The sequence below is a fragment of the Tripterygium wilfordii genome, chromosome 21 (genome assembly GCF_013401445.1).
Source record: "Tripterygium wilfordii isolate XIE 37 chromosome 21, ASM1340144v1, whole genome shotgun sequence".
Lineage (NCBI taxonomy): Eukaryota > Viridiplantae > Streptophyta > Magnoliopsida > Celastrales > Celastraceae > Tripterygium > Tripterygium wilfordii.
In genome coordinates this window covers 9655459-9677222 of record NC_052252.1, presented here as the reverse complement: position 1 = coordinate 9677222, position 21764 = coordinate 9655459, and the positions used below count along the sequence as shown (strand labels likewise).

Sequence of the window (21764 nt, the reverse complement as noted above, 5' to 3'; positions counted from 1 at the left end):
ATGATTTATCTCCAACTATAACATTTTTCACCTCACCACCCACTTCTTCCACTAATTTCTCATCCTCACTTACCTTAGGAGTCATGGTATTGTCAATTACTATCCCACTCCTTGAGGTAATGATGGGTTGTTCTTGTTCTTGCACATTCAACCCCCCACTTGAAGTTTCGAATTGAGATTCTAATGTTTGAGTGATCTTTGTCAATTGGCTTCTTAAATCTTCCAAGGCTCTATTGGTTTGCTCACGAAATTCAAATCTCCTTTGATTAACCTCCAATTGAGCTTCCATGAATATTTGAAGCGTATCCTCAAGTGATCTCTCTTGGGGTGGGGTGCATGGTTGGTAAGATGGTGGAGTTATACATTGGTGTGAAGATTGTGCTTGCCTAAAGGGTTGGTACTCATGTGCATGAATGTAGTCAAAAGGAGGAGGTGCATGTAAATTTTGTCCGAAGGGAGCATATTGTGGCACTTGTGGCATTTGATAATACATAGGTGGGTAGACATTTTGTGGGGCAAATTGCGCCGCATTGTCTTGTTGAAGTGGTTGAGGTGCATTTTGCAAAGCATGCTCAACTTGAACATTTTGCAAATTTTGGGCATTGCCAATTTGGACATCTTGCCCTTGCACCGGATTCATCAACTCATCAATATTCACATGTTGCAAAAGACGACGCAATGCATCAAGATTCATATCACCCCCACGTACACTCCCCGCATCACTCACATTTATATCACCACCTATCCCATCTCTATTAGACCCATGCCCACTAACATTATCTCTAGGTTGAGACATGATGGCAAGGAACAATAGCAAGTAACACACAAAAGTAGCAATTAACCACGTCAAGTAACACAAGATTTTTTTTTTTTTTTCAATTAATGAACAACCAAGAACAATATTAAGCAAGAACAAGAGCAAGGATATGAATAGAGCAACAATCAACCTTAGGAACAATAACACACCAAGATGTAGCAAGTAGTGATAAAAATAAAAATGCGCAAAGCTCTCTCAAACAACGTATCACTACCAAGCAGCAAACAAGGTGGCATCCATCGCCCACAGGAATCTAAGTTAGCCCCATCCGCCAAGTTCTCCTCACAAAAATTTTTTTTTTTTTTTTTTTTTTTCAGCAACTACACTAAATCGACTACACTACAAAGCAAGTAAAAGCGAGGAACGAAGTTACCCTTGAAGCGTGACCGTGCTCCTTCCTTATTTGATGGTGTTTAATAGCATAAAGCTAGCATCTACAAGCCACCCAACTCCGTCTTTGACACTCGCTTCCCCGGCAACGGCGCCAAAAACTTGACCGACACCAAAGTGTGTGTGTACTTACCCCAAGTGTAGGGTATCGTCAAGTAATAAACCGGTGAGTCCGGTATCGATCCACGAGGAAGCAATGTAAATTTGAAGTGAATGATATGCAAATGACTAGCTAACACTAATAAACACAATGAATATCAAATAAATGCAAGTAAAAGAAATGGGCCGAATGACTCGGTAGCATGAGCGATTTTGTAATCAAAGTAAGCACAAATTGGATTTAAAACAATTAATTAAAAACCTAGTCTCTAATCCGTCCCGGTAGTTACTCGGTTCTCATACTCAAGGTATCATTGCAAACACACACAACCATACACAATGCATTGTGTGATACTATCAATCATGCATATGCAAAGAGAATTGGGTTATAAGACTTCAATTCATACATGTAGGCCATCGGGTCTCTTAATCTACGATGAACGCAAAGGGATAAGCACCTAATATTATGAATTAATATTCCCCCTTGGGGCTTGGCTTGGCTAACACCCTAGTTTCACACTCAAAGATCAATTAACCATAACTCTCCCATGCACATTCCTAATTTAACCCAAAACCCCATCATCAATACACATAATTAATAGCTATGCAATGGAAAACTCAATTAATTAAGGAAATCATGCAATGGGTTTAACAATTCTCAATCTAACACATTAGATGCAATCCCTAGACTAGACAATCCAAGAATACAATCAAATATGTCATTCTCATATATCCAATCACACAACTATCACGAAATTAAAAGAGAAGGATCGAAACTACGACCCTTTGAGCATACCTTGAGTAATCGAAACCTTGCATCCACCTTTCGGGATTAGAAACTAGAGAAGAGAACTACCCACTCATGATTGTTGCAATAAACATCCAATCTATTGTCATCTAAATCAGAGTTTATACAAAATCAAGAGAAAGCACCAAAAACAACAAAGAAAACTTAGAGAGAGAAACTAGATCTACACTACTCCTATGGTGGCTTCATGTTGGAGAAGTCAATGAATAATCAGGAAGCCAACCAAATCTTAGGGTTTTCTTCTCTTTTTACAATAGAAAATACCTAACTACCCTTATAAAATCGTTTCCCATTGGTTACATACATGATTTACCCCAAATGCCCTTGAAATTTCGGTGCAGAAAATTGCAGATTCGCCGTAGGTGTCCGGACGGGTGTCCGGACGCTTCATGCCTCCAACTTTGTGAGCCTCTGTCTCAATTTGTGAAGAAAGTGTCCGGACGGTAAGTGTCGGGACACCTTGGGAAGTGTCCCGACACCTCACAGCAAAAAGTGCCCAAAAAGTGCTCCAACTTGCCCGAACAAGGTCCGATTCCTACAAAACTAAGGGGAAACATTTGTAAGTGTAAAATTAAGCTAAAATGCAATCAAATACATTAACTAAGTGCTAGAACATCCTAATTAAAGGACATTAGAACCTCAAAATAGAGGTCCAATCAACATTCTAGAACAAAAACAGAAAGTAATCATACATGTAACATGCCACACAATATAATTTACTACTGTTTCTTGTGTAAATACATTTTTAATACAAAAAGAGAACGTCACAGGATTTCATATCTATTCAATGGAAGTAATTCAATAGTCTATTTGGAAAGGGAAATTGGCATTAGGCCATTGAGTTCACCACCACTCAACAGTTACACCAACTTGCTCGACACTATACTTCGATTCCATCATTCGAAAAGAAACATCGGCTCTAACAAATTGTCAACCGTAAATCAAGTTCCACCATTTAAAAGCCAATATAAACCTTTGGAATAATAAATGGAACTCTGTCAGAAATCTCAAATCCCACTACTGAACCAAACTTCATAACAACAGCAAGTTAAGGAGTGCTCAAAGGCAAACTAATAATCATAAGCTTTCAGGAGATATAGAACAATGTTATATCCCATCGAAAGGTAAACATTTCAGAACACAACTCACTACTTTCGCATTCTTTACTAGCAAATATGTGCGATATACGTAAGTCTTATACATACGTATTAAGCAGTGAGAGAGTAACTGGCAAAACAGTAACATGACAAGAAGTTAAAAGCTTATATACAATAACCATGCTTCCAATGTTTCTATAATTACACCTCGTATGTAAAAGATGGGCTGCTGCATTTTTTAACCTTATTTGATGTTTAGTTTTGTTAGACTTGGAGAAGCTCGAAGCTCTTGGATGATTTCATCGTCTTGTTTATGGGACGGAGGCTGTCATCCCGTCAGAGATCGACCTACCAATCATCATAAATTGGCATTTGAGAAAGGCGATAATGACAATGCCCTGGCCATTAGCCTCAACCTTCTGAAAGAAAAGAGAGAACTAGCAGTTCTTAAATTGATTTCATACCAGCATGAGTTGGTTAATGATCCTTGCTATAATAAATAAGGGAGCCCATTGGGTATATCTATCCTTTTTATAGTCAATCTATTATGAATGAAGGCAAAGTTTGGATCCAGAATTGTGCAATTTCAAAGTTTTGATTAGAAACTCAAGGGTTTCCCCACTGAGGCTTGGTCTGAACAACCGAGGTTGTTGGCCCAAAAAAGTCCATGCGACTTTCCAAATACATTGGGTTTGATTAAGAACCCAAAGGGTTCCTCACTAAGATTTGGTTTGAATGGCCACGATGTCGGCCCAAAAAAATTCATGGGACTTCGCAAGTACATTGGATTTGATTAAAAATTCAAAGGGTTCCTCATTGAGATTTGGTTTTAATTGCCAAGGTCATCGGCCCAAAAAAGGCGATGAGACTTCCCAAGTACATTGGTTTTATTAAAAACCCATGGGGTTCCTCACTGAGGTTTGGTTTGAACGGCCAAGGCCGTCGGTTCAAAAAAGTCCATGGGACTTCCCAAATACATTAGGTTTGATTAAAATCTCAAGGGGTTCCTCACTGAGGTTTGGTTTGAATGGCCAAGGCTGTCTGTCCAAAAAAGTTTATTGGACTTCCCAAGTACATTGGGTTTGATCTAGGAAGCATGGACACTAACACGGACACTACTCAAACACTCCGACACGGAGATTTCAAAATTTACAGGACACGGACATGACAAAGACACACATATATAAAATTATAGATTTATATAATATACAAAAAAATTAGCATAAACAAATATTTTTGAATAAGATAATACTTGTTTCAATAATATACATTTGAACCCAATTTGACTATATAGTTTCTCATTTTTTTTTTCCAAATTATAAAAGAGTGAACAAATAAAAAATAATTGGACTTTTTGGTGTTGGCACAGGCTTACTTGGAGTTGGTGGTTTATTATATATTATACAAATTTACGGGCAAAAAGGCTTTTGTAAAGAATAGGAAGTTTGGAGAATAATCTACCTTGACTTTCATTGATAAAGTACATACAAATATATAGTTGTACAAGGTATCTATTATTGGTAAATGAGATAATACCAAATCTGTTTATAATTATACAATTCTATATATGAGAACAAGATATATGTGATCTCGTTAATGTTGCTGTGATCTCCTTGAATGTTGCTAACTGATACTTGATTACTCTTCATCACTTGATTTCCGTAGTACCATATCTCTAACACCCCCCCGCAAGCTAGACGGACTCGGCCGGACCAGTTTGGAACGTAGTAGCTCGTGGCGCGGCTTATGAAGAGTTTTAGTAAGAAGATCAGCTAGCTGATCAACAGAGGGTACAAAACAAACACGATGGCTGCCAAGAGCAACCTTTTCCCGGACAAAGTGATAGTCCAATTCAATATGACGTGTCCTAGCATGATGAATTGGATTAGCTGCCATATATGTAGCACTGAGATTGTCACAATATAGGTGTACAGGAAACTTTAGAGATACACCAAGTTCATGAAGTAAAGAACACAACCATTGTGTTTCAGCACAAGCATGGGACAAAGACCGATACTCAGATTCAGCACTAGAGCGAGAAACAGTTGGTTGTTTCTTTGATGTCCAGGAAATAAGATTGGAGCCCAAGAACACAAGATAGCCACTAGTGGAACGGCGAGTGGTGGGGCAACCGGCCCAATCAGCATCGGAATAGGCAGAAACATGTAAACCAGTCAGGTTTTTATAAAGTGTCAAACCGTAATCAAGGGTACCTTTGATGTAGCGTAGGATACGTTTAACAGCTGTCATGTGAGACGTGCGAGGAGAACTCATGAACTGGGCAGCCGTGTTCACTGCGAAGGACAAGTCAGGCCTTGTAAAAGTGAGATATTGAAGGGATCCCACAATTTCTCTATATTGGGAGGGGGTTGCCAAGAGAGAGCCATCAGTAGCACTAAGAGATACTTTGGCGGCAAGAGGAGTTGACTCGGGTTTGCAATGAAGCATTCCATGTTTCACCAGAAGGTCATGAGCATACTTAGCTTGATTCAAATATATGCAAGTAGAATCCCGTGTGACTTGAAGACCAAGAAAGTAGCTAAGTGGACCAAGGTCCTTGATATCAAATGTGGCACCCAAGGCATTGACGAAAGTATGTAACAGGTTAGGTGTACTACCAGTAAGAACAATATCGTCCACGTAATGAAGTAAATAGATAACATTTGTGTGCTGGCGAAAAATGAAGAGTGATGCATCGGCCTTACTTTGATGGAATCCAACTGAAAATAAGAAAGAGCTGATGCGAGCAAACCAAGCACGAGGAGCTTGCTTGAGTCCATAAAGTGATCGTTGTAGATGACAGACATGGTTGGGACGAGTGGTGTCAAGAAACCCCGGAGGCTGAGTCATGAAGACATTTTCTTGGAGATAGCCATGTAAAAATGCATTTTTCACATCTAGTTGACGAATAGACCAACCATTAGACACTGCAAGACTAAGAACTGTGCGAATTGTGGCCGGTTTGACCACGGGGCTGAATGTCTCTGCATAATCAAGGCCAGGTCGTTGATGAAAACCCTTTGCTACAAGGCGAGCCTTGTAGGGATCAATAGAACCATCCGGTTTCCGTTTGATGCGAAAAACCCATTTACAGCCAACAGGTTTTTGATGGGGAGAAGGTGGCACAAGGTTCCAAGTGTGATTTTTGAGCAAAGCATTGATTTCCTCTGCCATAGCAGCCCGCCATTCGGGATGTTTGGATGCCTACGAAAAACATGTAGGTTCGACAGAATCAATGTGAGCAAGTAAGGCATGAGGCAGAGGATACCTCACTGTGCCATCAGTCCTTAGTTTGGGTTTAGAAATACCATGTTTATTTCGGGTGACCATGGGATGGAGGGAAGTTTTTGGTACAAGGGCAGGGGCTTGTGTGGGGTCGGATGTGTCGTGGTCAAGGGATGGAGTTGATGCAGGTGACTGTGGTGCGACTGGGGAGGGAAGTGTGGACATATGACCATGGGGATCAGTAGTGGGTGAGGTTTGAGGTGGCAAATTAGGAGGTGTGCATGGGTGCGTGGGTGGCAAATTTGGTGATTGGTCAGAAGCTGCATGTGCCGTTGTAGGTAAAGAATGAATGCCCAAGGGAACAATATCAAGTGGGATTGTGGTTGGCGGAGTCCGAGCCTGTAAATCAGTGTAAGGAAAATAATGTTCATGAAATAAAACATGACGACAAATATAGACACGATTTGTGGAAGGATCAAGGCACCGGTAGCCTTTGTGATGAGGACTATACCCAATGAAGACACAGGGAAGAGAACGACTCATGAGTTTGTGTTGAACATAGGGACCGAGATGTGGGAAGCAAAGACATCCAAAAACCTTGAGGTGAGAGTAAATTGGAGGAGTGTGATAAAGAAGATAGTGGGGGGAGGTCCATTGAAGTGTGGCACTAGGTAAAAGATTTATTATATGTGTGGCCGTGAGAGCTACATCGGCCCACATACTATGAGGGAGACCGGAGGTGGAGAGAAGAGTTCGAATCATAGTGGCGATATGACGATGTTTTCGTTCGGCTATGCCATTTTGTTGGGGGGTATAAGGACAAGAAAAACGTTGTTGAATGCCATGATGGTTACAGAATGTGGAGAAAGAATGATTAACATATTCGGTCCCATTGTCACTTTGAAGAAATTTGATGGTAGTTTGAAATTGATTGCGAACTAGAGCAAATAATGTTTGGAAGTGGTGGAAGACTTCAGATTTGTGACGCATGAGATAAATCCAAGAGTAGCGTGAATAGTCATCAGTAAATAGTATGTAATAACGAAAATTTGTAGTGGAGGGAATGGGGGACATCCAGACATCAGAATGCACTAAATGAAAGGGAGAAGTAGCACGAGTAGTATTAATTGCAAAAGGAAGTTGTGTGGATTTGCTAACAGCACAACTTTTACAGAATAAATTCTTATTTGAAATAGTGCCTAAACTGGGACTTAAGCGAGCCAAAACATTTGAAGAAGGATGACCAAGACGATTGTGCCAAACGGAGGAAGCGATAGTTACGAGAGCCTGAGATTTTGAACTGGCAGATGGAAGAGATAAGGGATATAGCCCGTCCTTACATGGGCCCTGAAAGAGAAGACAACCGGATTGTAAGTCATAAATTTGATAAAAATCCGGAGCAAATAAGAAGAATACTTTGTTGTCCTTTGTAAAGCGAACAACAGAGAGTAAATTTTTACGAAGAGATGGAATAAGAAAAACATTGCGAAGATGGAATTGAGAAGAACCAAGAATGAGAGGAATTGTACCGGTGTGAGAAATAGACATAGAGTCACCATTACCCAGAAAAATAGAATTCGGACCCGCCAGTGGTTGTGGGGTGGTGAGGTTGTCAGGTTGGCCCGTCATGTGATTAGTGGCACCAGTGTCAGGATACCAGGTTGGATCAGACTGCATGTATCCAGCAAATGGAGGAAAAGTGTTGGGTCCATTGTATCGATGAGGGCATTGCGCCTGAGGGTGCTGACTAGTATTGCATGTAGTACACCAGGGTGGACCAAGAATGCCAGGTGCAGAGGTGGACCGATCTCTCCATGAGTGGTTCGGTGGAGGGGAATAATAATTCCAAGGTGGTTGTTGAGGATAGTTGCCACCACCACCACGCCGACCGCGTCAGCCAGAAGTATGTCCACGCCAGCCTCCACGACCTTGATGATGGCCCCGATTGGTGTCACGGCCTGAGGGAGACTGACCGGGTGATGGTTGACTGACCATTAAGGCATGATCAGATGAGGGAGTGCCATTGGAGCGAGGGTTGGTGGACTCAAAAGTTAGGATACGAGATCGCAGCTCAGAGAAATCTGGAAGGGGTGGTGTGTTAAGGATGGCAGTACGCAACATCATATAATCGGGACCAAGGCCACGAAGAACAGATAGAACAAGGTCTTTGTTTGAGATGGGGGCATCAATGGAGGCAAGAGAATCAGAAAGAGATTTGGCTAGGTTGAGGAATTCATCAACAGTTTGAGAGCCTTTATTGAGATCAATAACTTGCATACGGATGTGGGCTTCATTGGCAAGGGATTTCTGCACAAAATGAAGAGTGAGACAATCCCAAACATCCTTGGCCGTGGTACAACCAACAGTAAGAGAAAGAATGCCTTTGGTGAAGGTGGTAGTGAGATAGGAAACTGTTAATTGATCATGTTGTTCCCATATGGCATAGGCTGGATTAGGAGTTGTGGTGGCAAGTTGATCTTTGTCCGCAGGAACAACAAGTGTGGCAATGGGTGAGGTTGCGAAGCCATCAACAAATTTCCAGAGACCATGACTTACAAGAAATGGCTTCATTTGACGGAGCCAAAGAAGGTAGTTGGTTTGATCAAGTTTTTCAAAGTGAGCCGTGTTGGTGCCAGGAAGAGAGGGAAGGGAGTTGGAGGAGGAGGAGCTGGAAAAGGAAGCCATGATAGGTGGTACGATTAGGATCGAAGGACTTCGGTGGAAGATAGGTTAGCCTCTGATACCATGTAAAGAATAGGAAGTTTGGAGAATAATCTGCCTTGACTTTCATTGATAACGTACATACAAATATATAGTTGTACAAGGTATCTATTATTGGTAAATGAGATAATACCAAATCTGTTTATAATTATACAATTCTATATATGAGAACAAGATATATGTGATCTCGTTAATGTTGCTGTGATCTCCTTGAATGTTGCTAACTGATACTTGATTACTCTTCATCACTTGATTTCCGTTGTACCATATCTCTAACAGCTTTGAAGGTGGGCCCCATGAGATTGGAACTTGGACCTATGTAAAAATCACATGGTGAGTGAGAAATAGGACAGTAGCACTGTAATAGTAAGTAGTGGTGTTAGTTCATTTAATTTGCCTCTTTTGCCCTTGTTTTCTAGTTAAGGAAAAGGTAAGCTCTCCACCTCTCTCCCTCTCCAGTCTCCAATAAACGTGTCCAAACCTGTGTCTCTTTTTGAAAAAGAACCAAAAAAATAGGACATGATGCTAACACGTGTTCCACACGTGTCCAGGCCGTGTCAATGCAGTGTTAGTGTTCGACACCGGTACGACATCCTTTGGGAAGTGTTCGTGCTTCCTAGGGTTTGATTAAAAACTCAAGAGGTTCCTCACCGAGGTTTGATTTGAATGGCAAATGTTGTTGGCCCAAAAAAGTCCATTGGACTTCCTAAGTACATTGGGTTCCTTACAAAAAGGCCTTAGCGGCCTACCAGCTTCTCAACAAATGAGAAAGGCCTATCAACAATGAGAAAGTTTTGAACGACCTATCGGCCTGTCAACAAATGAGAAATGCCTTAACGGCCTGCCGGCCTATCAACAAATGAGAAAGACCTATCAACAATGAGAGAGGCAAAAGCGGCCTACTGGCCTATCAACAAATGAGAAAGGCCTGAGCGGCCTGTCAACCTACTAACAAATGAGAAAGACCTAAATGATAGCCCAAGTTGGGGGTGCCGAATGGCCAACCATATAGCAATACATAAGAAAAATATGCAAGTACTAAAAAATAAAATAAGCTTCATTGGTTAAGCACAAGAATCGTAAAGAATGCAAAGTTTTCATAAGTTGGAGAGAAAATTACAAAAAAAGGCTGGAAGGCCAAATACCAACTCCAAAACATAAAGGAAAAAAAGTAAATTAAGCTACGAGATCAATTGTCCTTGGTACCACCGAATAGAAGGATACCATAGACTAGCCTCATCCTGGCCGACTTGTCCGGCTCCATCATACCTAATCTCAGGGGTGGAAGTATCATCAATCTCCAGCACAACCGATCTAGAAGGATCATCCTTGGTCATCCTTTGAACAGTTTCAACAATTGAAGTATGATCATCATCAATTGAAAGGAAAAACATATCAAAGATCTTCTCTTGAACTCCATCCGCAGCAGGGAAGTGAACATGGTCTTAAGCCCACAAAGGAGAATCTTTGGGGACACTCAAAACCAAAAGTGCATCCCGTAACCCATAAGATAGGCCGTATTCCCCTGATTCTTTAAGACTTACAAATACTCGGTATCTGCATCCTTCGAGGATTTCTCAGCAGTAGCTTTCTCACGAATGAGCATAAACGATAGTGTCCCGTTCAAGCTAGTCATAGCCCTATGGTGATCTTTTTCATGATTGGCAAAGCTAGCTTTGAAACCCTCTAGCTCGGTTCCTTTGGTCGTGGCCTCATCTTTCGAATCCAATAGTTCGGTCAGAGCCATAGCAAGATTGACCTTAAGCTTATCAATAGTATTGGTCATCTTGTTTTGTCGCTTTTCTTGGACTTTCAATATTCCATGAAACTCATGCAAGGATTGAGCACATTGCAAAACAAAAGTTGAGCATTACAACCAAGATAATAAAAGAAACCGAAAGCGTATGCACTACTTACCTATATGGTAAAGCAAGTCAAACTCTCCCTTAACTCCTCATAAGAGGTCTTCACCTAGTAGTGCTGGTCAATAGGAATTGCAGTAGTAGGAAGGAGGGTCTGCCTAACCCCCTTATCTCTAACACTGTAATACCTGGGGAGCCATCGGTATCCAATCGTAGGTGTGAAAATCAGGTCATTCCTACTAGAATGGCTAGGGGAAGTTGAACCCCTTGAAGTTCCAGAGGATGACGTGGAGCAAACTGTTTCCTTCGCCTGTTGCCAAGCTCAAGAACCTCGTCTCCAAGCCTCTTACCAAGCCGAAATGGAGGAGGAGGAGGCAGTGCATTTTGGGGCACATTAAAAGTGGACTCATCGGTTAAGCAAGCCCCATCAAGCCACTAGAAAATAATGAAGGCAGTGGTCTAGTCATCTCCTCAAACAGTAATGGGGGGAAGCATGCAAGGAAAGAAAAGAGTAGAGTTAGCCCAAAAACGTCTATAAGGAAACAATCAACTAACACACCAAAATCAGTCAAAGAACATACCATTATAATCCAAAGTAAAATCATAATCCGGAAGACTAGTTTCATCGAACCCTACATCACCCATCCAGCCATATAAATCTAGGAATGACTATGATCCCTAAAGATCGATCGAACTCAAAGATTGGATTGACTCGCCAGGAAATGAAAAAATCCTATGAATAAGTCCATCGCCGTCTTAGGCGGATAGGTAGTGCCAAGAGATATGATCAAGTCTATATCCAAGAATATAAGGATCAGAACAACTGAATGGATGGATTCCAATCGGACCATGGTGCTCCAAAATATCTATCCAAAATTGGTCACTCGCCAGAAACTCGAGTTTTTCGAATTGTTGGAGAGGAACCTAAAACGAAAACCCGACATTGGTTAGCTCATAAGGGAAACAACTTATCCAGTAAAATCAACATAACCCAAATTGAGGCTAAACCAACCTAGAGAACCAGGACCACGAAGGAGAGTATTCGGACTATTCTCTCTACCTAGAACGAATTCTTAGTCGGGCCCTCTGATCAGAAGAACTCATCCTTGCTATGCTTAGTAGAGGAGGGAAGACAATGGATGAACCATCTATCTTTCCTCCTAGGAAAAGGTGGAATTTATTTTGTTTACCGTAGCGTTTCAAATTGTAAATTCTCTCAAGAGCGGTAGGCCTAAGGCTAAGTCCATAAACTTGGTTAAGAACATCTACACCATTCACAATTCTATAGAAGTTTGAGTTGATGATGTGTAAGGCTGAACAAGACAATGCATTCTATGAAGAACTCAGATAGAATGAATCGCAAACCGCCCTCAACCACAACAGTAGGAACCCTCCCTCCTCGACTAGCCTAAGCTCACAATCCATGGGAAAACCATAACTACTTGCCCATTTATAAAGCTCCATTATGTCCCTATAAAAAAATGGAATACTTCCCATGGTGATTAAAACACAACTCCAATCAAGAAGAATAAAGAATAAGACATTTACTTTAGAGGCTTGATCCAAAAGAAAATCCAATAGCCAAGAGCTCTAACAAGTGTGAAACAACTCCAAGGACGAACCACACTATTTATAGGATTTATGGGTCCAACAATACGAGGATCGAGGCCAACCAAATTAGGGTTGCAGCCAATGCAGGCCAAATAACATACCCGAGCCGATCTAAGAGCGGGGGCCGATCTGGGAGCGGAGGTTGATATGGAGCAGAGATCGATCTAGGTGCGGGATGACCTGGATGCGATAACAGATTTGGGAGCGGGGGCCGAACTCGACGTGCCGACCAAATTGCTTCTGAACCTACGTAACCGAACCGACGGAGGCCCGATCAATCTAGGGATCTGGAGCGGCTCCCCCTCCCCTTTTCTCTATCTTCCTCTCTCTCTCTCTCTCAAAGTATGTAGTTGTTCGTGGTGTCTAGTAAACAACACAGATAGAAGTGATGCATTTATAGGTAAAGAAGCAACACAAAAATACAGACTACAATTAATCCTGACCAAAGAAGAATCTTGGCAGTACAGATCCCAAGGTAAATTTTCGGCAGAACGGATACTAAATTGAAATTTTCACCAAATGAAAATTAACAGCCAAACAACATATTCCACACATAACAAAACCCAATCTAAACAAGTCTAAACATGCATTTGGGGGGCAAATGTGGGGAAATAATTCAAGATGGACACGTGGCACAAGCTTATTGGGCATGTTGGAAGGTTGAACACATCACATTTGATGTCTCCAAGATTTCCTTCCATGAGAAGCCACCAAATTACATAATTGATTTGGCAATCCCAGTAAATCCGTCGAACTGGGCTAGCGGATGCTCAAGTCATTCACTATATAAAGAGGAGAGACACTCAAAATAAAGTTTAAGTTCCAATACGTGATTATTAGGCTGATGATAATCTTGGAGATTTACTTGAGCATTGAAGTGCTCTCGAATGTCCAACAACCGTCGGATTCACTGACTATCTTTATTTTCAGGTTTAGGGTCAACCGAATCGTGGAAGAGTTTTTCCTCACCCCTATCATCCAAGAAGGAGTTCGGCTAGTCGGTGTTCATTTTATGATCACTGAAAAGATATAATTAATCAAATTAAATTGCGTAATTTAACAAATATCTCATGAAGCGCTGACATAAAATTAAATTATGAATGCAAAACATAAAAAGTTTGATGAACACGCGGTGCAACCGCACCACGTCCTACTTGTCAAAGCCATCAGCCACGAATTTTAACTGTACAATAAGTGGAACACCGCACCGCGCGTCTCGGGCACTGAAGATGACCCTTTCTGAAACTTCTTGCCAATCACACACCAAAAGCGAGTACATATCATTTTCATACACAGCGAGTTTCATCTCTATCCGATGTGGACAAAAACTTATCCAATGCTATTTCGACAGATAAGAGCAAAGAAATATTGCAGTATCACCTGCGTGTCGAGTACAAGCAATTCCGGCTCCACATCTTCACATAAGTGGATGGACAGCATTCGTCTGTCCGTCACAGACATCTCGGCGTCGGCTATCACCCACTAGTTCTCAACTACCTTTTTTCCTAAAATTTTCTCGGCGAAAAGAAACTAAATCCACTGTATTTTCTAGCTGATCAAGCAGGCGAAATACCTATCAGAACTGACGAATACGCAACTGTTGCCTTGTTTTCTTTCCATTTGGGTCTGGCGATTAATTTTGTTTCTTTATTACAGCAAGTTTGTCGCCGATTTTTAGGCATTGCTTTTGCTAATTTCTCGTCTGGGCTGGCATTCACTTTTGGGTTATCGGTACTTGTTGTTTATGATTTACCGTGAAGGGGAAAGATACCAAACACTGGTTTTTTTTTGTAGATAACCCAGTTTTATTCTCGATTGAATTGGGTATCAGTGCTCGGCAACAATCAGCTGATATTAGATGGCCTTGATTGTTAATTAATGTTGTTAGAACTTGAAGGGAAACTGCCATACTGCTAGTTCATTATCCGAAAAGGACTCTTTTGTTTGGGTGTGAAATTTTGGGATCTTAAAAGATGACGATCGAGTCTGCGCCGGGAAGTTCAGGGTACTTGGATTTGTTTCCGGAGAGGAGAATATCTTATTTTGGTAATCCATATATACTGGGGTTGACTGTTGTTGCTGGCATAGGAGGTCTGCTGTTTGGCTATGACACAGGTGATCACATCCACCACCCTTTCCCCACTTTTACTGTTTTGCATAGTGATTGTTTTTTTGCGGAGTTTAATAATCATGTGTATGAGCATGCATTTCACTTGAATTGAACCTAATCCAATTCAACTTATGCTCGTTTATATTCTGTCCATGTCTGTGCGTGCTTCTGTGGGTGTGCTTATGCATATCTTTGGATGTAATTTGGTGTATGTATCTGTTTTTTGGTTTTCTTAATTGTATAAGTGATCTCCTCTGAATCCATTTAGGACATGCGGAAGGCTTACTCCATTGAATTCTTTTTCCTCTTCCTTCTCCAATAAAAAGAGAATGTGATTTGGGCCTGCACCCTTGAGTAGTGTGTCCTAGGTGTTTCCATTTCCTACTATGTTGTAGCAGAAACTGAAAAAGTAAAATTAAAGTCTCTTGAGAATAAAAAGGATGAGAGGTTGATGACAATTAAGTGGGCCTTGAGCATAATATTAATAGTTTTTTATGAAATTCCCCTATTGTTAAAATTCTTCTGGGATTGAGATATTGGAATTTTTATTCGTAGTGTGAGCACCTAATTTTTTCCTAACAAATTTTAAACAATGAAAAACTGTACATATGGTTAATTTTGAATTCAAAAGTCATACAAGGCTCAAAGCAACAAAAAAAAATTTATTTTTAATATTCAGTTTGCCGAGCCCTGGACGGGCAGGTGGCTCAGATGGATAAATGATCTATAATGCCGCGGTTTCGGTATTCTAACCTCTCCATCTCCTGCTTGTAGAATTTTTCTTTGGGTTCTGATTGGATTTGTGGGAGTACTATTGTTATTTTCTTTGTCCAATTGAATTGTAAATTTGATAGAAACAGATTAACTTTGATCTCAAATTTGACAGTAAAATGTGAAGTTTGTTTTCTTAATCTTGGTATTTAGTTGTTTGTACTAGTTGCTGGTCAATGAACTTTTCCTCTTGTACTCTGTTTTTTTCTTTGGGTTGCATTCACTTTGCCCCCTGTAACAGAATTTCTGTTTTGCGATAAAAAAATGTTGTTTAAAGAATGTTACATCATTTGGAAATGTTCATTGCAGGTGTGATATCCGGTGCCCTTCTTTATATTAAGGATGAGTTTGAGGTGGTCAACCAAAGTAGTTTTTTACAGGTACAAGTTATATTTGTTGTGCTTGAGCTTTCTTATTGGTTGAAGAAATTTGGCTTTTCTTGTGTTGTTTGTGCGGAACTGAAAATGAAGTTTAAAGAGGAGCTCCTAAACATAAGTTCCAGAGATTCTCAGCTAAATGGGCAGCATTTGAGGAGGACTTGATTGTAAAAGCTGGATTTCCTTCCTGTTGCATCCCCCCTTTTTTTGGTCTTTTTAGTCTTGTAAGTTGTAACGCGATGATAATATCATAAAATTTAACCTTTATAAAGCTCGCTAATATTTTTAAGTTGGCAGGAAACAATTGTCAGCATGGCCCTTGTGGGCGCAATAGTGGGAGCTGCATCTGGGGGTTGGATTAATGATGCATATGGACGCAAGAAAGCCACTTTACTTGCTGACATTGTCTTTGCTGCTGGTTCAGTTGTAATGGCAGCTGCACCAGATCCTTATGTTCTTATACTGGGGCGGCTTTTAGTTGGCCTTGGTGTGGGTTTAGCGTCTGTTACAGCACCTGTATATATTGCAGAAGCTTCTCCATCAGAGATAAGGGGAGGACTGGTGAGCACAAATGTGCTTATGATAACTGGTGGACAGTTTCTTTCCTACCTAGTAAATCTTGCTTTCACAGAGGTCAGATTATGTGTTACTTTTATTTGACTTCTCACTTACAAATGGTTAAATATCCTGCCTAAAAAGTAGTTGTCCATATTGAAGATATGACCCTCTATCCAGCAACATGTTTTGTTCACTAGCATGGTATTTTTATTATTTGACTTGTGCTTGTGAGAGATTCTTTTGTCACATATTATTCTTTGTGAGTCTAGTAGTTTTCCTTTTTGAATTTATAAGCTGAGAGGGCCTTTAGTCTTGATTGCTGTAGGATAGAAGTGCTTGCTAAAAGCTTGTAAATAAGGTTTGTGTGCATTTTCATGTTTCTATGTGCTGATATGCACACCAAGTCCTCTAATCAACACAAGGAAACCAAATTATCTGATCTACGCATCAAAAAACTATTAAGAGTCTGGAGAATAAAGAAAGATTCTGTGTTGCTGCCGCCATTTTTAGTATTTATAATTTCTTTTATGAATGTTTGATAGTGATGTCAATGAAGCAACTGTTTAACATGGGTCTCTACGGAAAGAAGTAACGTGGAATGCTTTTGTCATAAAATTTAGGTTGTTTGCTTTACAAGGAAAATTGTCTGGACTGGAATTTTTCTTCGGTTCTCGTCTTGAATTTAGTAGTGTACAGTGTCCTTACGTTTCAACTAGTGTCTTACACTTTTATTGGGACGTGGCTTTAAATTTCTAATAATAAACATGGATTTATACTTCTTAGACATTAAGTGGTTTGCAATAGTGCAACCTAGAGGTCACAGGTTAAATTTCTGGAAACAGCCTACGTGGGATAAGATATGCGTAAATTCTGTTTGTCCCCAACCTTGCCCACTGCGGGAGCCTTGTGCACAATAGTTGTTTAAAAAAAATACATAGAGTGGTTTGTGTATTTTACGCTCCTCGCTGCTAGGTTTTTGACATGTTATTCTTTGATAGGTCCCAGGAACATGGCGATGGATGCTTGGAGTTGCAGGCATACCAGCTGTTGTTCAATTCAGCCTTATGCTTTGTTTGCCAGAATCTCCCCGATGGCTTTTTATGAAAGTGAAAACTCTAATTTTTTCCAGAACCTTTTCCCTTTTTTTTTAATTTATTTTTCCTTTTCTGTCTTCAAGCTTCTTTCTTTGACACAATATTGTACTAATAACACTTAGTTTGGTTTGCTCTTGCAGAATGATAAAGCAGAAGCCATTACTGTGCTTTCCAAAATTTATGGCATTGCTCGGTTGGAGGATGAAATTGATAACCTTTCTGCGGCTGCTGAAGAAGAACGTCAAAGGAAAACTACTGTCAGATATTTGGATGTCTTCAAATCAAAAGAAATCAGACTTGCTTTCTTTGCTGGTGCTGGCCTTCAGGTAAGATGAAGAGTTTCTAGAACACCCTCATGTATCTGAAAATAGCTATTGTCAGTGTTGTTGGGGTAGCCATGATCGTTTGACATTAATTGTTCTTTGTGCCCCTAATATAATTTAGTATATATGCACTATGAGTTTACTTGAGGTTAAGGTAAAAGTTGGGTCTTCCTGTCTTTTAGGTTATTTTTCTCTTAAAAGGGGAATCCTTGTTGTGTCGGCTTTTTTCGTTATGTATTTATTTATTACTTTATTCAAATCCCTATTCAGATTTAAAACCTATCCCACAACACCTCTTAGTGACCTAAGCTTAGCCCAACAGGCTTTTCAGTTTCGTCTTTAGTATTGTTTTTTAGGGAGAGATGACCGGGGAGTGTCCATGTGCATATATGCACACCTGTGAAGGTACGCGGCTAACATACACATATGTTTTGCTAAATAATAATAAAGGTGTTATATACCCAAAGAGAAAGAAACAGTAAGAATTATAAAGTCTGGCAAAAGAAAATAACATTAAGTGGCCACCAGGCTCATTGTGTCTAGGAAGTTGTTACTGATAATAGAAAGCAAAGCAAAAAACGTGCTAGTAGAGAGCAAATTATCAATACAAAGAAAATATTGTTGATTTTAGTTTATGAAAAAAGTCCTAGCCTTCTGTTTTGAGTCTCACACGTAGTTGTTCAGGAACATGTGACTCGTGGCACTAATTTTATCTATAGACTTCCTTTTATGAGCTCAGTGGGGACAGATTCAGGTTAGTACTAAAATTCACCTTAAGGGAGTGCTTATGGACTACCTGTACCATTTAGGCCCCCTCCTGGCCAACTCCCTTTTTTTGTATATGCGGGCTATAGTGGTCATTCTAAATCACCTTCGCTCATTAATATAAGGTTTCAGTAGACCATGGACTTGGAATTGGCTATGATTGCTTTACTGAATAAATCAAACATAATATAGAAAACTGTGAGTGGAGAGGAATGTTTCATTGAGTGAAAGGGTATTTTCCATATATTGACAGTTATCTCGATGGGGACTAGTTGCACCCCAGAGTTAACTAAGTATACCCCAAAATCCCAAAAAAACCTCAATCTAATAACACCCCAGCCGACCCTATCACATCTCATTTCCCTCCTTCTCTTCTTAATCCTTCTTTCCTTCACTCTCCTCCTTCCCTTACAACGCCAGACCCTCACTCCCCACGGTGTCTTCGATAGAGCCTTCGCCGGAGTAATGCAAACATCGGACGGAGACGATATGGAGTACGAACCAGAAGTGGATGTTGTGCTTGCACGACAGCTTGAGCGTGACATTCCTGTACAGAGCTTCACTGCTGAACAGATGAAGGAAGCATTTGATGTGGCAAGAAACAGCATTGAACTTCTTACAACAGTTATATCTTCTTCATCGCAGCGAGATGCTTTAGAGGATGACCTGACAACGGCCCTTGGGCAACAATGCCAGCAGTCCCAGAGCACTGTTCAGAGAATAGTCGAGACAGCTGGAGATAACAAGGCCTTGCTTTTAGAAGCTTTGAATGTGAATGATGAGATCCAGAAAGTCCTCTCTAAATATGAAGATATGAAGAAGCCATCAGCTCCTCATGAGCCAGAACCTGCCATGATTCCCGTCTCTATTGAGCCTGATGAGTCACCTCGTCATGCAAAAGAAGATGCACTGATTAGGAAACCAGCTGGTTCTCGAGGTGGAACCCCTGGAGCAAGCAATGATGACATGATGGATTATCTCGATGAGTTGATCTTTGGGAGAAAGGGCGGACTTGTCTCTACTATTCTTTTGTTGTGCATGGGGTGCATATTGCAAAATTTGAAAAAAAACTGAAATTGGGGTGCACTCATAAATGTTATATTTTTTGCTGGGATTTATTTAGAATGGGGTGTGCTTAGTTAAGTAAGGGATGCAAATAGTCCTCATCAGTTATCGCTTTATGTTTAGAAAACAAATAAATATTTGTGAGAAGAATTTGTGAAACTGGTGGTAGAATTTTCAAAAAGGAAAAACTGAGAAGACATCAGCACTAAAGTTAAGCTTTGGTGTTCCTTATTCTACAATAACCTTTTGGAGACATTCATTCTGCATACATAAGAACAAATCTTTGTTTTACCTAAATTACCGTAGTCTCGTGTTAAGGCCCACACTATTACATAATCTATTCATGTTTTAAATTTCTGTTTGAATTCAGGATTTGCAATTTTCAAAGCATTTAATGATCAATTCAAAACAGTGGCTGAATAAGTTAAGAAGCTAGTTCTGAAAATGGTGGTTGGTGAGTAAATAAAAGAAATAGCACTAGTGATTCTTTGGACCAAGGTCCTAAGTTACTTTTTGCTGAGAGGTACTAGTGGAGCCTCCGACTTTACTATGGTTAGTACTGATGAGAAGAGTTGGCATGCATGCTTGGAGCATATGGAAGTTTCTTTCCAACTGGAGAAATGACCTCACTTTTTTTTGCTTGTGACTTCAAGTGTCATCGACTTTTTGATTTGAGCTGTATTTCTTCTCTCCAACCTTAATTATGCTGTCTTCTTATCTCTACTTAGTATTACAATCAAGTAAGTCTGCAACAATAATCCACTGTGATTGTTAATGGTTGTTGCTAGAAGTGGTTACTTGTTCTAGAGATACTTTTGTTGCCTTGGCCTTTGTTTGTTGTCATGCTTGCACAAATTTAATACACAAGTTGTTAATGGAAACGTTCCCATAATGATGCAGGCATTCCAGCAGTTCACCGGTATCAACACGGTCATGTACTACAGTCCAACAATCGTTCAGATGGCTGGCTTTCGTTCAAATCAGTTAGCACTTCTTCTGTCTCTCATTGTTGCGGCTATGAATGCTGCTGGAACTGTTCTTGGCATTTACCTTATTGACCATTTTGGTCGGAAGAAGCTGGCCATTTCTAGCTTATCTGGTGTAATTGTATCCCTTTGTATCCTTTCTGTTGCATTCTTCAAATCATCTGATTCCTCAAATGGACTCTACGGCTGGATTGCAGTTATAGGTTTAGCCTTGTACATTGCTTGCTTTTCACCTGGAATGGGACCTGTGCCATGGACTATTAACTCGGAGGTATACCCTGAGCAATATCGAGGGATATGTGGGGGTATGTCAGCGACAGTAAATTGGGTTTCGAATTTGATCGTTGCTCAGACTTTCCTATCTATCGCTGTTGCTCTAGGGACTGGAGCAACATTCTTGATACTTGCCGGTATTGCTGTGGCTGCGGTTGTTTTTGTGATTGCATTTGTCCCGGAAACAAAGGGACTGACATTTGTGGAAGTGGAGCAGATATGGAAAGAGAGGGCTTGGGGCAGCGGTTATAACACGGAAAGCCTTCTAGAACAGGGCAATGACTCCTAGTGACGAATTTGAAGAACTGTATCTTATATATATACTCATAAGCCTTCTCCATTTTCATGAGATTCAAGCCCTCTTCTTATTATCTTGGTTTGAGAACTTGGAATGTGTTTTTGGTGGCTTAGAATATCAGTGTCGTCACAAGGAGTGCCATTATTTAGTCTTTGTGGAAGGCAGCTCCATCATTGTTTGTATAAATCAACTTCTTTATTCTACTTTTAATCGGATTTCAATAAATAATGATAGAGAAAAAAAAATGAAGATATCATATTAGATTGGTTGCTGCTTATTCTGCTTCATGGTTTTAGATATTTTGACATTAGGATGACCTTCAAAGTTGCTGACAATGCCTAGTTAGGGCAGATTAAGGTTGAAATGATGATGCATGTCAAGGTTACAATTACTTCAAATTCCGAGCCAACTCCCACTCATTTTTTGTGGTTGAAGGGATGCATGTTAAGGTTATATTTCGTATTATTAGGAATGGAAATGGGAATAAGAAAGAGAATGGTTACGGTAATTTTGT

The 21764-nt window shown here is 40.3% G+C and overlaps 1 protein-coding gene across 2 annotated transcripts; it reads left to right on the top strand.

Annotated features, from left to right (window-relative positions):
• The first annotated feature begins 14073 nt into the window (after positions 1–14073).
• Positions 14074–21511, top strand: LOC119988888 (inositol transporter 1). 2 transcript variants are annotated; one of them, XM_038834123.1, is made up of 6 exons: positions 14074–14745; positions 15821–15891; positions 16186–16521; positions 17445–17548; positions 17681–17866; positions 19078–19775. In XM_038834123.1, the coding sequence occupies exons 1-6, from the start codon at positions 14604–14606 to the stop codon at positions 19700–19702; spliced, it is 1464 nt and encodes a 487-aa protein (XP_038690051.1). In that variant the 5' UTR covers positions 14074–14603; the 3' UTR covers positions 19703–19775. The 2 variants fall into 2 exon arrangements, with proteins under 2 accessions (XP_038690051.1, XP_038690050.1); XM_038834122.1 differs by lacking the exon at positions 19078–19775 and adding an exon at positions 20594–21511 and having other exon boundaries at positions 14078–14745; positions 17445–17552.
• The last annotated feature ends 253 nt before the right edge of the window (positions 21512–21764 follow it).

What these genes read in the sequence shown, in the direction of transcription:
- LOC119988888 (XM_038834122.1), top strand. Translation starts at nt 14,604, where the DNA reads ATGACGATCGAGTCTGCGCCGGGAAGTTCAGGGTACTTGGATTTGTTT. An exon ending in ACCAAAGTAGTTTTTTACAG is followed by an intron (nt 15,892 to 16,185) that starts GTACAAGTTATA and finishes TTAAGTTGGCAG; the next exon opens with GAAACAATTGTCAGCATGGC. An exon ending in TAAATCTTGCTTTCACAGAG is followed by an intron (nt 16,522 to 17,444) that starts GTCAGATTATGT and finishes ATTCTTTGATAG; the next exon opens with GTCCCAGGAACATGGCGATG.